The sequence below is a fragment of the Crotalus tigris genome, unplaced genomic scaffold (assembly GCF_016545835.1).
Source record: "Crotalus tigris isolate CLP2741 ecotype Arizona unplaced genomic scaffold, ASM1654583v1 scf7180000020377.207858, whole genome shotgun sequence".
Classification (NCBI taxonomy): domain Eukaryota; kingdom Metazoa; phylum Chordata; class Lepidosauria; order Squamata; family Viperidae; genus Crotalus; species Crotalus tigris.
In genome coordinates, this window is record NW_024097997.1 from 155,724 (window position 1) to 171,056 (window position 15,333).

The 15,333-nt window shown below is 41.6% G+C and overlaps 1 protein-coding gene across 1 annotated transcript in view; it reads right to left on the reverse strand.

The window, feature by feature from the left end:
- Nucleotides 1-15,333, reverse strand: part of ACTN2 (actinin alpha 2) — a 72,065-nt gene that overhangs the window by 38,684 nt on the left and 18,048 nt on the right. Inside the window, exons 3-7 of the mRNA XM_039366808.1 lie at nt 14,528-14,647; nt 14,044-14,130; nt 5,664-5,751; nt 3,172-3,250; nt 1,749-1,830 (exon numbers count right to left, since the gene is read on the reverse strand). Of these exons, the coding sequence (XP_039222742.1) occupies nt 1,749-1,830; nt 3,172-3,250; nt 5,664-5,751; nt 14,044-14,130; nt 14,528-14,647 (456 nt within the window). The remainder of the gene's footprint in view (nt 1-1,748; nt 1,831-3,171; nt 3,251-5,663; nt 5,752-14,043; nt 14,131-14,527; nt 14,648-15,333) is intronic.

Consider the following 15,333-nt stretch of genomic DNA (forward strand, 5'->3'; position numbering starts at 1 on the left):
AATTTCAACCCGAAATAAAACAATCTCCTTCTTGGGATATGTCCAATGACAACAGAAGAGACTTAATGAACCTACATTACACTGTTAAGTCATTCCAAAAGAAAGACAAGTAGCAAGCAAGAAGCCAGTAGATATCCCTTGGCCCTGCCAAACTTCCCTTCCATTTGTTAAAACTGGGGAAAAAATCATTGAAAAGGTGGTATGTTAAAAATGTACTGTATTTATAAGAATGCCTTGGGCTTGCATAAACCTCACATCCTTCGAAAACAAACAAGATGAGTAGCTGCAGGGCAGATCTTTATTTGAAAATGAATCCACTTAGCCCTGTGGAAAGACCAAGGTAAAATCAATAAATAACATCAGGAGAGTAGTGTGGGTTCTTTTATACCTTTATTTTTCTAGTAAATTGACACTTCCACCATGGCAGCTGTTCTTAAATAGGCAAGTACCAGCCATACTTTCAAAATTTCAAAAGTCCCAGTGAACACAAAAAAATTGCTTATCTGTTGTAAATCATGAAACAATTGTGGTATTGTACCATGGTGTAGAATACCAAATGAGGCAAGTAATAACAATAACAATAACAATAGAGTTGGAAGGGACTTTGGAGGTCATCTGGTCCAACCCCCTGCTCAGGCAGGAAACCCTATGCCATTTCAGACAAATGGCTGTCCAGTCTCTTCTTAAAAACTTCCAGTGTTGGAGCATTCACAATGTCTGGAGGCAGGTTGTTCCACTGAATAACTGTTCTAACTGTCAGGAAATTTCTCCTTAGTTCTAGGTTGCTTCTCTCTTTCATTAGTTTCCATCTGTCGCTTCTTGTCCTGCTTCAGGTGCTTTGGAGAATAGCTTGACTCCCTCTTCCTTGTGGCACTCCTTGAGATATTGGAAGACTGCTATCATGTCACCCCTAGTACCTCTCTTCATTAAATTAGACATACCCAATTCCAGCAACAGTTCTCCAGCAACATGAGATGGGGACTAGTATCTCAACACTACAGAAACACCAAAAATCAAGTCTTTTTTGCTCTTGACTGCAGTAATAAAAAAGATGGGATGACAAGTCATTTCATAGATCTGAATTATCTTCAGGGAAGAGTTTCAGGGAAAGCATGGCTAAACTGTGCTGATACTGTAGATGTTGCTCTCAATTGACAATATTCGGGACTAATGCTAATATTCTTTGAAGATGTTTAAGGATATGTTGTTATGTCTCTGCTGCCTGGACTGAAAAAAAAAAGTCAAGATGGCAGCTGCAACCCCAGAAATGAAGCCCTGCTCCTTTCAAAGTGTCTCGTACAAATAACAAACATAAAAAAGGGATCAGGTTCAATTGCATAGTCTGGTCTTCTTGTCCATGACTTGCTGCATTGTTTTAGGTACCAGGAATTTCAGAAGACAATTATTTTAGCTGGATTTAAAAAAATAATTCTAACTGATACAGGTCTTCAGATGATATTTTACTTGAAAGTTCTGGATTTATTTTTCTGAATTACTTGGAAAGCATGGAGTTTTTGAGGAATAGCTAAATGAAAAGAGGGGGAAGACTGAAAATTGCCCTCCTGACTGCTATTAATTTCAATTACATCAGAGAGCGTTTTCTTATTCCAGTCTAAATAGAAACCAACAGGTTGAATGAACTGTTTGATAAATAGCTATGTGAAGGAGATCCTTTTCTTATAATATATGGGAAGAAAAGATTTTAACAGTTGCAACCTGCTGCCTATTAAAAGCACATTAACTTATACCTTCTGCATCCAACATCTTTGGGATATCCAGGTGTTTTTCAGCAATCTCCATGGCCAGGTTTATATTTCCCAGAGGGTCATCCTACACAGGAAGCAGAAATTACAATTGGTAAGTGCCCTATTTTAAGCAAAGTTGCAGCAATTCAAAAGCAAGGACAGAATATGCTAGAGTTTCACTCAATAGCAGCATTTTAAAATAAGATTAAATTCTCTCCCGGGAAGCATGTAAAAAACCCGGCAGAATTTCATTGCACTGTATCTTTCATCTTGACATTTTTTTTAACCATGCCCTGCTGACACTCTTACTGCCAAGTATGTTTACATAATATGAAAATTAAGCAGCTGTCTCTTATACCGTAACTTTACTTTTTTTAAAAAAATATTTCAGTGAAATTTACTCGAATGCATGATACTGACATTACTAGAGAGCTATTGAAAAACTGTTCTGGTAGGACAAATCTTGGAAGTAGTTGCTGGTGCTGCCTTCTCTTGAGGGCTCGTGCTTTCACTTTCCCTGCCCTTCAGGATTTCCCCTGTAGACTTCAGACAGACACACAAACGTATGGATGTGACTTTGCTGTGTTTACCACCTTGGTAAACGAAAAGCTTAGTTATTAGTTATGCCGGCCATTTAACTTATGCTGTATATGAACCAAACAATGTGTGGCACCCATAAATCGAGCTTTTCAGCTTTGCCCATTGAATGAACAATGCATCAATGCAAAGGAAGATTCTCTATGGCTTTTCAAAGGTTTCCAGAAAGCAAAGAAAGGCATGCAGAAAAAAAAACTAACATGCACACAAGTTCACATACATTCCCCCATCAAATCTACAGCACAACAATGTCAATATACTCAGATTATTTTGGTATAATCCAGGGAGCTTTTAGACATGACTAATTCTTACTGAAATTGGTGGGATATACAGTAAATATTGTGCACTTTATTTCTCTTCATGTCAGTTAAATATTTCACAGGGTTGCACCATCTACTGAATACTTTCTAACATGATGCATCTTTACTCAGGATTATAATGCTCATAGACTGACCAGTTGGCTGTGTGTAGGAGACAGACCTATATTGAGCATCCCAAGGCCAAGGACATCTAGGAGTAGATTCATCCAAATAGTAACTTATTTTTCTGGATACTTTTCAGCCACTTTCATAGCATGGGGTTTAGCTTACTTGGGATCACCCTTTGCTGTCTTAACCATACTGATTGGCCATTATCAGTGGGAGAAATTCAAAATTAACGGAGGGCACCTAGTTCAGGAAGGCTGTTCTATATCTGCAGGCCAAGAGCCAAAAAAGAAGGCCCATTTCAAACTACAAAACACACATATGTAGTATGTGAGCCAAATCAGTGCAAATCATCATGCCATATTGGTGCAAAGTTATCATGCCATGCCAGCAAAATTAATGACCTTTGAAAGCTTGGTGTAGTCAATAAGATCTGGTCGATGTCTATGAATCAGTGCACAGAGACCAAGGCCATCTTTCCAGCTTCATGAGAAGAAACCAAAAATAAGGCGACAACATATTAATGACACTGGTATTGTCAGATAGTGCAACTGTCCGACAATATTCAGCAATTGTACCACATGTCCAATATCAGTAGCTCATAAAATTCCAGTGGTTGTTGCAATTTGGCTAAATCTCATATAATGGTGCAGAACACAGGAAAAATTCATAGTATAATTTTGTGAACCAGGTTATCTAGTTTCAAGACATAGTCAAACATATTTTAAATGTTGCTAAGGCAAAGATGTTTTAGGACATTATCTTGTAAGACAAATTTCCTAGACAGTAATCACTTTTGTACAGAAAAGAGCCCAAGAGAAATTTCATGCACGGTGCACTAGATGATGAATGATTGTTTACTTATTTTTTTCCTGGTGCAAGAAATTACAGTTGGCTGGAGCAGGTGGGCTGCTGATTTCACTCAGTAGTTTGTCCATCTTTTTATTGACTTTTAGGTATCTAAGGCATGCTCAGGGTTGCTCAGAAAATATTGCCCGTACATCATTTAGAAAATCAGTAGTAAAACTTTAAACCAGCAGCCAATAAAAGACCAGACCACTCACACATTCTGAAACAGTCTGGTGGGGTGAAAATGTTTGTAGTATATTTCTGAGCGCTCCAACGGATTGTGTCTAGAACCACAAACATGGAAATGGCCCACCATACCCAGACAGTAACACATGTATTAAACAGGAGAGTTCTTCTCTCTAATGCCTTATAAGGAGTAGGAAGTTTCTCTTACTAGGTATTACCACGCAGAAATATGATAAAGGGGCACTTTACTTAATGTTACATATCTTCATGGCTGCCAGATTGGCCTACGCACAAAACTGGAGAAATAAAGAAATTCCAACAGAAGAAGAGATTCTACATAAAATCTTATCGTGTGCTGATATGGATAGGCTTGCTATGGAATTAAAGGACAAGACAGAAACGGATTATTTTGAAATCTGGGACAAATTTTATTGCTGGTACGAGTCAAGGAGAACTGTTCGGGCTTTAAGTTAGTGTTAAGATTATGGTATGTAAAACTGTATGCTAGTATATAGAGAAATAAATTTGAGACTGTATTATATAGGAAAATATGTATATAGAGAGATTAGGAATTATAAGTATGACAAGGAACAAATTGTTAGGATTATATATACTGGAACGACACGTTATGTCCTTTTTTGTTTTAACTGTTTTATTAATAAAAAAAACTTTTTTAAAAAAAGGAGTAGGAAGTTTCATGTAGGAGAATGTATAATTCTTCTGAGTCAATTATTTGATATATTATAGTAGATAGTCTATCCTGCATTCCCTAACAGAATGCCTCAGCCAACACTCCCAGCCCCAGCTCTTCTGAAGATGCCAGGTTTGGGAAGCCGGGTCTATTTATTTTTCCACTTTTAATGCATTTTTTCATATAAAAATGACATTTGAAGCCAAGCCCAACAATCCAATAATTACAACTATTATCTATAAAAACAGCATATTTGGTAAAATCTGTTCTTAACTACCTGCGGGCAAGAGACCCTAATTATCTGTAGGTAAGAGACCATTTTCAACAATAGAGATGTTTACTTCTATTCTTATATGTATATAAGTATGTACATAATATCTATGGTCTCCCATCTCACAATGGTAACTCTGGGCATTGTACAAAGATTAAAACAAAAGCCACAACATTAAATACATCTGATGTTCAAATTATTTGGGTCTTGGCTTTTTCTACACACTGTACACCTAAGGTTTTTATTCTTTGGAGTAAGAGTTTTATGAAACTCGAAAGCTTGCATATTTATTTATGACCTGATTAGATCCAAAACAAAAACACGTATCTTTCTTTTTTTGAATCTCAGCAGCAACTACTGGGGGGGAAATAGCATTTATTAATCATGCCACAATGCCCAATTTTCACTCTGTTTATAGGTTCTATGAAAGGGATCTTTCTTCCTCTATTTGTGGAAATTTCAACATACTTGCAATATAAATTGATTTCTAGAAAATACACAACAGATTTATTTTGTGCAGATGGAGATAAGACAGAAAATGACAGTGTTTGATTTTTATGTTTTGTTGTGAGTACAGTTGGGACTTCTGTTTATTCCCCCACACATTAGTTGTAGTAGTTTCCTCTAATTAGGCCTCACCAGTCAAAGAACAACCATGGTAACATGTGAAATAATCACATTGTTGACTTCTTTCATATAAGGTGTCCATTTTAATTGCTAGAATAATCTGGGAGCCCCGATACTCATGTTAGCCTTGTAGAGTTATTCCTGGTCCTTCTCAAACTGCATAGAAAATATGATGTATTGTATGCTCTCCATTTCCAACTGTACCAGCAAAGATAAAACCCATCTACATGATGAACAGTGAAGTCTTTACATCTATAAATGATTTACTTTACCTAAGATGGAAATTTTGAATGTTCACATTTCGGTAAGGTGCCGTTTTTCTTTGACACCACAACAGCAGTCCTTCTTTGGCAGATGTCTCTGAAAATACCATCAAAGAAGATTTATAAAGAATATCAGAACTTCAAACTGCTCACTACAGTAAATAGCAGATCTTCAGCTGACTTAGAGGGTTGGGCATCTATCTCAGATGATGTTATTTAATTCGACAGATACACAAAGTGTTTCCAAGGAAATCTGTACCAGAAAAATAGTGAATACACTATCCAGTTTAGTTATGAAAATAACTCCCTCTCTTTCTTCTGTATGGTTTCTTATAAAATGCAATGATTCAAAGTTAACACTTTGTTACAAAAGTATTACAAAACAAGGGGCATTTATATGAACAAGAAACTCTAGAATTGATTGTAAACTTTCCATATGATTTTTTCCATTATGTAGCTGTTGCGTCCTTGGCGGGAAAACAGACACGAGAAGCGGCTGGAGTTCTCAGGTTCTTTTATTCAGCGTTCAGCTTACAGGAAGATGGCTTCAGCCCAGCCCAAACGCCTCACAGCCTCTTATATAGGCAACTCCCGGGTAAATGGGTTACTTTTCCCGCGCCAGCACCCGCGCATGCGCACGGCGCTGGCGACAGCCTGTCTGGTCCCGGGCAGCTTTGCACCTGCCCGGGACTGCCTGCAAACGCCCGAGCCGTTTGCAAGGCTCGGGACATAACACCCCTTTCCCCCGGGCTAAAACTACTATCAACATACAACATTTATTTTACACGACAATTTGCTCCCCAGTGTTCCCACTGTTTACTGGCTTCTGTCTTGCCAACAATGTTATGTAATCTTCTAGGTACTTAGGAGATTTCTTTGCTCTCTGTGACCTTCTTAGCTCTGGGTTACTGGCATAAGTCCCCTGACTGGAGGGAGGCATGAGCCTGTTCTCTCTACTGTGCCCTGGTGTCTTCCAAGGACTGTGCCCCGATGCCTGGCCTGCTTGCTTGCCCACCGGGCTCGTCAGGCCAGGGCTTCTGTTGCTTTGTGACCTGGTTGTCCTACCTAGCTGTAGACCCTCAGGCCCCTTGAAGTGATAGCCACTGCTGGGCGTCTCTGTAGAACCCCCTAGGTCAGTCCAAGACCTGTCAGGAGGCTGTCTATTCCCTGAACCCCATTCTGTGTTTGGGCTCGTGTGGGTTTCTGTACTCTCCCAAAACTCAGGTGTCCCCTGATTTGTGCTAGGGGTGTTGTAGTCGGGACTTGGTTCCTCGACTAGCTCTGTGTATGTTTGACCCCCTGTAGGATTTGGGGTAAGGTCAGGCCAACCTTGGGCATTGTGTGCCAGCTCTCTTGCGGGGAATGATTTGTTGGGATGCCCCCGGGTATCCTCCGTTGCTGGAGTGCTGTGTGCTGTGTGTGGAAAGTGAGTATGCCCCCGGGGTAACTCCCTGGCTGGAGTAGGCGTGAGTGCCTGTTGTGTGGGTAAGCTCCAAGACTTCCTTTTCGGAGCAATTGCAGAACCTTGGGACGAGCCGTTTGTGGCTCCCTCAGTGGCGATGGGCAGTAGCTCTTGCCCTTCCCTTTGCTCCCAAAGGGTCCCCCTCCCCCCCTGGAAAAGACCCAGGAGTTTCAGCAGAAAAGTCCCGCCTAGAGCGGAGTTGGTCGATGTGCCGACGCAGGACACGACCGTTGTCCAGGGCAACCTCGTAGGAGAGAGGACCTGTGATCCTGGACACAGAAGCGGGGACCCATGTATGACCAGGCCCGTAATTGCGAGCCCAAACCGGGGCACCCACAAGTAGTTGTCTAGGTGCCCTAGGATGTGAGGTAGATGAAGGCAGTCTGTCCGGATGCAACCGGTCAAGTCTCGTAGTAAGTTGGCGCCCCCAACGAAGTTCAGCTGGACTTCTCCCTGTAGAAGTGGACGGTGTGGTGCGATAAGAAAGGAGAAAGTCAGCCAACCTGTGATGCCAGTCCCCGTAGGTGAGTCTCTTCAAGGCGTCCTTTGCGATGCGCACCATGCGTTCAGCCATACCGTTGGTGGATGGGTGAAAAGGCGCAGATGTGGCATGACGAATCAGGTTTGCCTGTAAGAAAGCTTGGAATTCGGAGGAGGTGAATTGAGGGCCGTTGTCAGACACAATGACATCTGGCAGCCCGTGTGCAGCAAAAATCCCCCTCAGTACCTGAATAGTCTTTGCAGTGGTGGTGGACGAGACAGGCACAACCTCAAGCCATTTTGAATGGCTGTCAACAAGGACCAAGAAGAACTGGCCCTGAAAGGGCCCAGCGTAGTCAATGTGCACCCTAGACCATGGGGACTGTGTTTCCTCCCATTTATGCACAGGAGCTTGGGGCATCTCTGGGCGAGATCGTGGGCACATGTGGCATGCGTGTACCTTAGCCTCAATATCTTTATCTAAAGCAGGCCACCACAAGTGGCTGCGTGCAAGAGCCTTCATACGAACAATGCCAGGATGACCCTCGTGGAGGGATTCTAAGACCCTAGCCCTCATTGAGGTGGGAATGACAACTCTGTTTCCCCCAAGCAAACAACCCTGAGAAAGGGACAATTCGTTCCTTTTGGACCAGAAACTCTGAAACTCAGGACTAGGGCAGTGCTCAGGCCACCCGGACAGGACCCAGGAGCGGACACGTGAAAGTGTGTGATCTGTACCTGTTTCAGCGGTAACATCCCTGGCACTAAGAGGAAGCTCGGGCAAGGCTTGGATTGATAGAATGTTGACAGCTGGCGCGGGGTCAGCTTCTACTACTGGCAGAGGCAACCTACTGAGGCCATCAGCATGGCCCATTTCTTTCCCAGGCTTGTGGAGTAATGAAAAATCATATGCAGACAAAAAAAATAGACCACCTAAGCATTCTAGGGGAAATGATGTGGGGAGTCTGCTTACGTGTGGTAAACAGTCCCAGCAGAGGCTTATGGTCAGTGAAGACCGTGAAATGCCTGCCATATAGAAAATCGTGGAATTTTTTAATTCCAGCAACAACAGCCAGAGCCTCCCTGTCTATCTGAGCGTAGTTGCGCTCGGCAGAAGACAATGTTCTGGAGTAGTATGCAATAGGAACCTGAGTTCCATCAGACCTGAGGTGACTCAGGACAGCTCCAACCCCGTAGGGGGATGCATCACAAGCGATGCACACAGGGAGAGACTCGTTGAAATGTGCAAGAACACTGTTAGAAGTGAGCAAGGCCTTGACTTCTTTAAAGCAAGCCTCATGTGCTTGTGACCACAGCCACACAGCTTGTTTGTCTAGTAGCCTGTGAAGAGGCTCAGCTACACTAGCTTTATGTGGAAGAAAAGAATTGTAGAAATTCAGGAGGCCTAAGAAGGCCTGAAGTTCGGCCTTAGACTTTGGCCTGGGTGCTTCTAAAATAGCAGTTAGTTTGGATTCAGCAGGATGAATCCCAGCAGCATCAATTTTGAATCCCAGAAATTCAGTAGAAGGCACCCCAATCTTGCATTTGTCTTTTCTGAGCTTAAGGCCTGATTTCCTGAATCTTAACAGGACAGCCCTAAGCCTTTCAGCTAGAATGTTTGTGGAGTCTCCTGCAATCAAGACATCGTCAAAGTAGGGGCAGACCCCTGGTATACCTCGTAGTGTGTTTTCCATTACGCTTTGGAAAATCCCAGGAGCGACATTCACTCCAAACTGCAGCCTTTTTACCTTAAAGGCTCCCCTGTGGGTCACAATAGTCTGAGCTATGGCAGCATCATTATCAACAGGCAGCGTTGATATGCTTGAGCTAGGTCAAGCTTTGCAAAAACACGCCCCCCCTTGAGAGATGCCAGGATGTGACTGACCACAGGAACAGGATAGGCATGTTGCTGCAATGCCTTATTGAGTGTGCATTTGTAATCAGCACAAATGCGAATGTCCCCATTTGCCTTTAGAGGCGTGACAATGGGTGTCTCCCATGGGCTGGAATCAACAGGTTCTAGGATTCCTTGTTGGATTAGTTTGTCTAATTCAGTGTCAATCTTACTTTTTAAAGCAAAAGGGACACTTCTTGCTTTAATCCTAATGGGAGTGACAGTGGGGTCTAGCTTTAAGGACACAGGTGGTCCTTTGAATGTGCCCAGCTGGGGGCTGAAAACATCTGCAAATTCCTTGCAGACTTCCTGTAGGTCGAGTGTTTGTAAGCTGTTTAGTCCTGTGACGTGTATCCCCAGGGCCTCAAACCAATCGAGTCCTATGAGACTCGTTCTTTCACCCCCTACTACTAACAAGTCTAGTGGACCTTCAAAGCTCTTGTATTGCACGTTAAGGGTGGCCTCCCCCTTAACACACACTCTTGAGTTCTGAAAATCAGTTAATACAATATCAGAAGGCCTTCACTTGGCCTTAGTCCCACTACTGGAACAAATCTTCCTAAATGTATGCAATGAAATGATGGAAAGGGCGGACCCTGTGTCTAGTTCCATAGATAATGGAACCCCTTGTAGCTTCACGTTGAGTGAAAGCTTTTTCTTCATGGGCTTGTGTGTGCCTGTCCTACAAATGTTTCTACGCGAAGCGCAAAAACCTACCCTATTCTGGCTGGGGACTCTGGTACCCTTCCGGCGTTCTTCTTGAGGTTGTGCCTTTCGTCGGCCCAGACACACAGCTGCAATGTGCCCTTGTTTGCCGCATGCCCGGCAGGTAGCGGAGCGGAACTTGCAGTCGGTTCTCCTGTGGCGACCTCCACAGCCGATGCACTTGAGCGGAGCTGAAGAGCTTTCCTTCTGATTTCCTCCCTTCGCGGGGTGTAGACGGTCGACTTCTTCGTCCGGATCCTCCTCGGAGTTTCGTCGGACGTCTTCTTGGTGCACGGACGCACCCTCTGCACTGCTTCTGATCGGCCGCATGTTCTTGACGGCGCCGCCTGCTGCTTCTTCCGCGGTGGCTTCCCTTAAAGCGTCTTGGAAGGATAATTCTTCCTTAGCGAAAAGTCTCTGTTGTAGCTCTCGATGCCTCAACCCGCACACGAATCGGTCCCTCAGTCGTTCCTCGATGTCCTTGAACTCGCAGGGCTTGGCGGCCTTCCGTAACGCGGCGATGTACTCCTTGGCTGACTCCCCGGACCGTTGATCCCTCTGCTCGAAGGTGTGGCGCCATTAGATAACGGACACCTTGGGGTGGAAGTGGTCCTTCAGCAGCTTCTTCAGGTCTGCGTAGCTTACAGACTCTACTGGAACAGGTGCTGCAAGGTTTTCTGCGATTTCGAAGGCGTCTTGGCCGCAAGCGCAACGCAGGGTGGCAGCCTTCAAGCTATCTTCCCTCACTTGGTTTGCCTTGAAGTAGTTCTCCATTCTGGATACGTAGGACTCCCACCGCTCTGGATGTGAGACGTCGAATTCCGCAAGCCTTCCGATTTTCGCCATCTTCGGATCTTCAGGAGACGGGTCTATCAGCCAGCCTACCCCCGAATGCGCACTGGATTGGCGGGCAGCTGCTGAGTCAACACCGTTCCTCTTCCGCCGCTCAGGACTCCTTGGGTAAGCTTACACTTTTTCCTTTCCAGGTAGTGCAAGGCATCCCACCTTCGTCGCCAGTGTTGCGTCCTTGGCGGGAAAACAGACACGAGAAGCAGCTGGAGTTCTCAGGTTCTTTTATTCAGCGTTCAGCTTACAGGAAGATGGCTTCAGCTCAGCCCAAACGCCTCACAGCCTCTTATATAGGCAACTCCCGGGTAAATGGGTTACTTTTCCCGCGCCAGCACCCGCGCATGCGCACGGCGCTGGCGACAGCCTGTCTGGTCCCGGGCAGCTTTGCACCTGCCCGGGACTGCCTGCAAACGCCCGAGCCGTTTGCAAGGCTCGGGACATAACAGTAGCCATCCGTTCATCAGTTATTTTTCTTTAATGTTTACATCCTGCTTCACTGACTCAGGAATGATGTCATCATTCATAAGAAATTTCTTTTTTAAAAAGATTTAATTGGTATAATAGAATCAGGTAAAGTAAATTTATCAGGAATAATTATTCTCTAAATTAACCAACGAAGTATAAAAATCAGTTGATCTGTTACATATTGTATACTGTAATGGATGGCAGCTGTTTACTTGAGTAAAATGTCCATGTTCACAGTTTGGCGAAGAATCTATAGCTGCCCAAATTATTCACTTCAATGTTTTATGATATTAAAAAATATTTACAAAAGTGCATAAAATGCTACAGTATCTACATATGACACTCCCAAATAATTCTCCAATTTCCACATGTTATCATTCAATTGGATAAAATATATTTTCCCCAGATCAGAAACCATTTTACATTAGGAAGAATTTATTATTCTCTCCTTGTATTTCATAACTCCAGTGCACCAAATTCTAGTATTTCTCTCAGTACAAGATCATAAAATGTCCCATTATCTTTACTGGATGGATAATCATCTCATAGGAAATGGAAAGTCCATTCCAAGCATCGCCAAACTATCCATCTACTGAGCTATATACCAAAGTGGGAAGGCAGAAGTAAAGGACCTGAGGCCCTACAGGCCCATTACAGTAATAAGAGTGTCAATTTTTCCTCCCAACCAGAGGAGAAAACTGGAGGCTCTCAGCCCACTATATTGTGCAGGCAGGAGAAAGAGGGACATGATTTGAATCTGGCCACTCCTATAAATAGGACTTTCATTCTATACTTGTTGTTCTGAATTTCTTCTTTAACTGTATTTCCAGATCTTGCAATACGAATAATTTAGGAGAGAGCTGCATTCTTGAATCACTATTATCGTTCATTTGGAAAAGCCTGACATGAAATTCTTTTGTGTTTGAAAGACAGATATTTGTGCATTCTTATATATATATAAAAATAGTCTATGTTGTATTTTCTTTGTGGTTGTTCTTCTGTTATATAGTTTGTTCTGACTGCTTCACTTGGAAGCTGGATTCAGATGATCATGTTGAGTAGGAAGCTCATACAAGAGAGTTTCCAGAGCCAAGTCACCACAACAATCTGAGGACATTATAGACCACGGGTGTCAAACTACGCCATGACATATCGCAACATATCGTGACTCTTTTTGCATTGCTGGCAATGGGGTGGGCGCGGCTTCAGTATGATGAAACCGGCCCATGGGCTGGCAGCTTGACATCCCTGTATAGACATTAGCTCACTGCCTTATTTTACTAAAAAAAAAAAAAACCTTCAACTTTACTATCAAATTATGGTTGGGTGGGACAGAATGACAAGCAAATGACATGGAATATATTAAATCAAAGTCTAAGTGGAATTCTTCTATAGTGCAAAAAGACACCTGTTCATGAAAAGATGTCAAAAAGATTCCAGCAAATTAATTCAATCATTATAGTACATAACGATACTCCTGTTTTCTTTCTTCAAGGAGATAATGACTATAGATCTTCACCTTCCCTCCCAAATGAATTAGGACTAGAAAATACAAAACTGTATGCTACTACTATATTTACTTGATGATAAGAAAATAATAGTTATCAAGCAAGATCTCTGTCAAGAATGCTGTATCTGAAAGCAGGTGTCTAATCTTCCTACCAACCTTCATAATTACCTCTCTCTGTGTGTTTGTGTAGGTTTATTTCTCTCTGTTTACGTACAGAGCTTTCTTTAAATTTTACATTTGGCCACATGAAGTTATTTTTAATAATAATAATAATTTGTTCCCATAAGGAGGAAATAATTTGAGATTGCAAATAGTTACAGTAAAGCTAAAGTCTCCTTTGAACTAAGTTTGACTCCTGATTACTTGATGGATCCATCCATGCTGTTTTCCTATCAACAATATGGAATTAGTTTGCTGTTACCTTCTTCTGAGGTATTTTTTCAATTTCCCAATGCTGCCTACAAGTTAGTATTCTCTGATAGCTTCCAACCATGTGCTAATCGGGCTTGGCCCTATTTAATTTCCAAGCCAGATAAGGACAACCAAATGGTAGCACTTGTTAAAGCTGCTTACAAGTAAATGTACAAAATAAAAAGCTAATCAGGGTGACATACTGTTTATATACCCTATCATCTAATTTAGCCCTATGATTCCCAAGGAACTCAATGTTTCCAATTGATCAGTCCACTTGTAGGAGAGCCTGATTGTTGGATGTAAAAGTATCACACATCTTAATGCATTTTTGAAGAAGAGAATATAATTCACATTTCTGTTTCCTTATGGGATCTGTTTTCCCTACTAGAAATAATAATAAAGAAGAAAGCAGATCAGCAAATTCAGACAGCCTTTAGTCCTAAATGCTTCTTTATAGGTTGCCTTATTGCTAGACTAATATTTACATCAAAATCCACAGTTGTCAATAAAGCCATATAGTCAGTTCCATCAATCTATATTCCTGGAATCAATTCTATTTGACACAAAAAGTTGAAGGCAACATTACCAGTATATAGATAAATATTCTTACCTTCCACTGAGATATCTTGAATAGCAAAACGGAGGATGATAGTCCATATCATACCCAGGGTCATTTTCACATTGCCATCCACAATTTCTAGAGATAAATGGAATGGATAATATACAGCAGGGTCATCAATAATATTATAACATGTGATAGCTGTCATTTAGGATTCATTATGTTTCTCATGTATACTTATTTCATGATACTTTGCTGGCAGATTCATAGTTCTACTTTTAAATCTGATTCTATTTTAAGAGCGGCAAGAGTATTTTCAATAGTACCTGAAGATGCTAGGGCCTTGTCTATTCAATACAAGCACTTTGCTACAGCTCTTTCAAACAAGAAGTGTGCAATAGAAAAAACATGTGTTTTTAAATGTAGTACGTAGTTGTATTTGAAGGTATATTGTATATATAGTGACCCCAAACAGCACTAAAAATGTAGGTTCCTGACTAAAAGACAATTCTTGTTATGGATACTTTCCACATACCTTCTGCACCAATTGAGACAAGTTTGACACCTTTGCTTGCTATAAAATCCAGAGCTTTGTTGACATTTGCAATTTTATGGAAGCGCATCTTTCCTCTATCTGGCTTCGGAAGTCTTTCTCCTGCAGGAAAGAAAATCAAAAACATTTGTGAGTATTGGAATCTGGTTGCACTATTCTAGTGGGAGAAGCATGCTCTTTGCTACCTAAAACCAAAGGTGGCTGGTGGATTAACAGAGAAGATGCTAACTACCACACCAAACTTGCCTTTTGCTTCTTTTCTCTGTACTTAATGTTTTTAATATTTTTATATTTATGGTTTTAATAGTAAGCCACCCAGAGATTGCTTTGCAGAGTGAGTGGGATGATATATAAATTTAATAAATAAATACATAAATGAACAAAATTAAAACTAGTCCTCCTTAAATATTTACTGTATTTTAATGACTGAGCTCATTTACAATGCAATAAAATGATTTGTCTTACTTTTACATTATTTTTATCGATTCATTGTTTACTTTTATTGATGTGGTTAAAACGGTTGCAGTTATGAGAATACAGTTTGTAGATTCATTTTTTTTAGTTTAATTTTTAGTCCTTTAGAATGCTTCAAGCATTAAAAATTAATGTACCAGTTTTTAATCCAGATCCAAGGAAAAGGAACCAGTGATGGCTCTCAGCATCTAATATCATTGCCCGAGCTGGCTGTTTCTGTACCAACATCTAATGGACCATACGGTACCTAGAACTCTGCTCTAAATACAGCAATAAAGGATTTGAAAATGACATTTACTATTCTATTCCAAGGT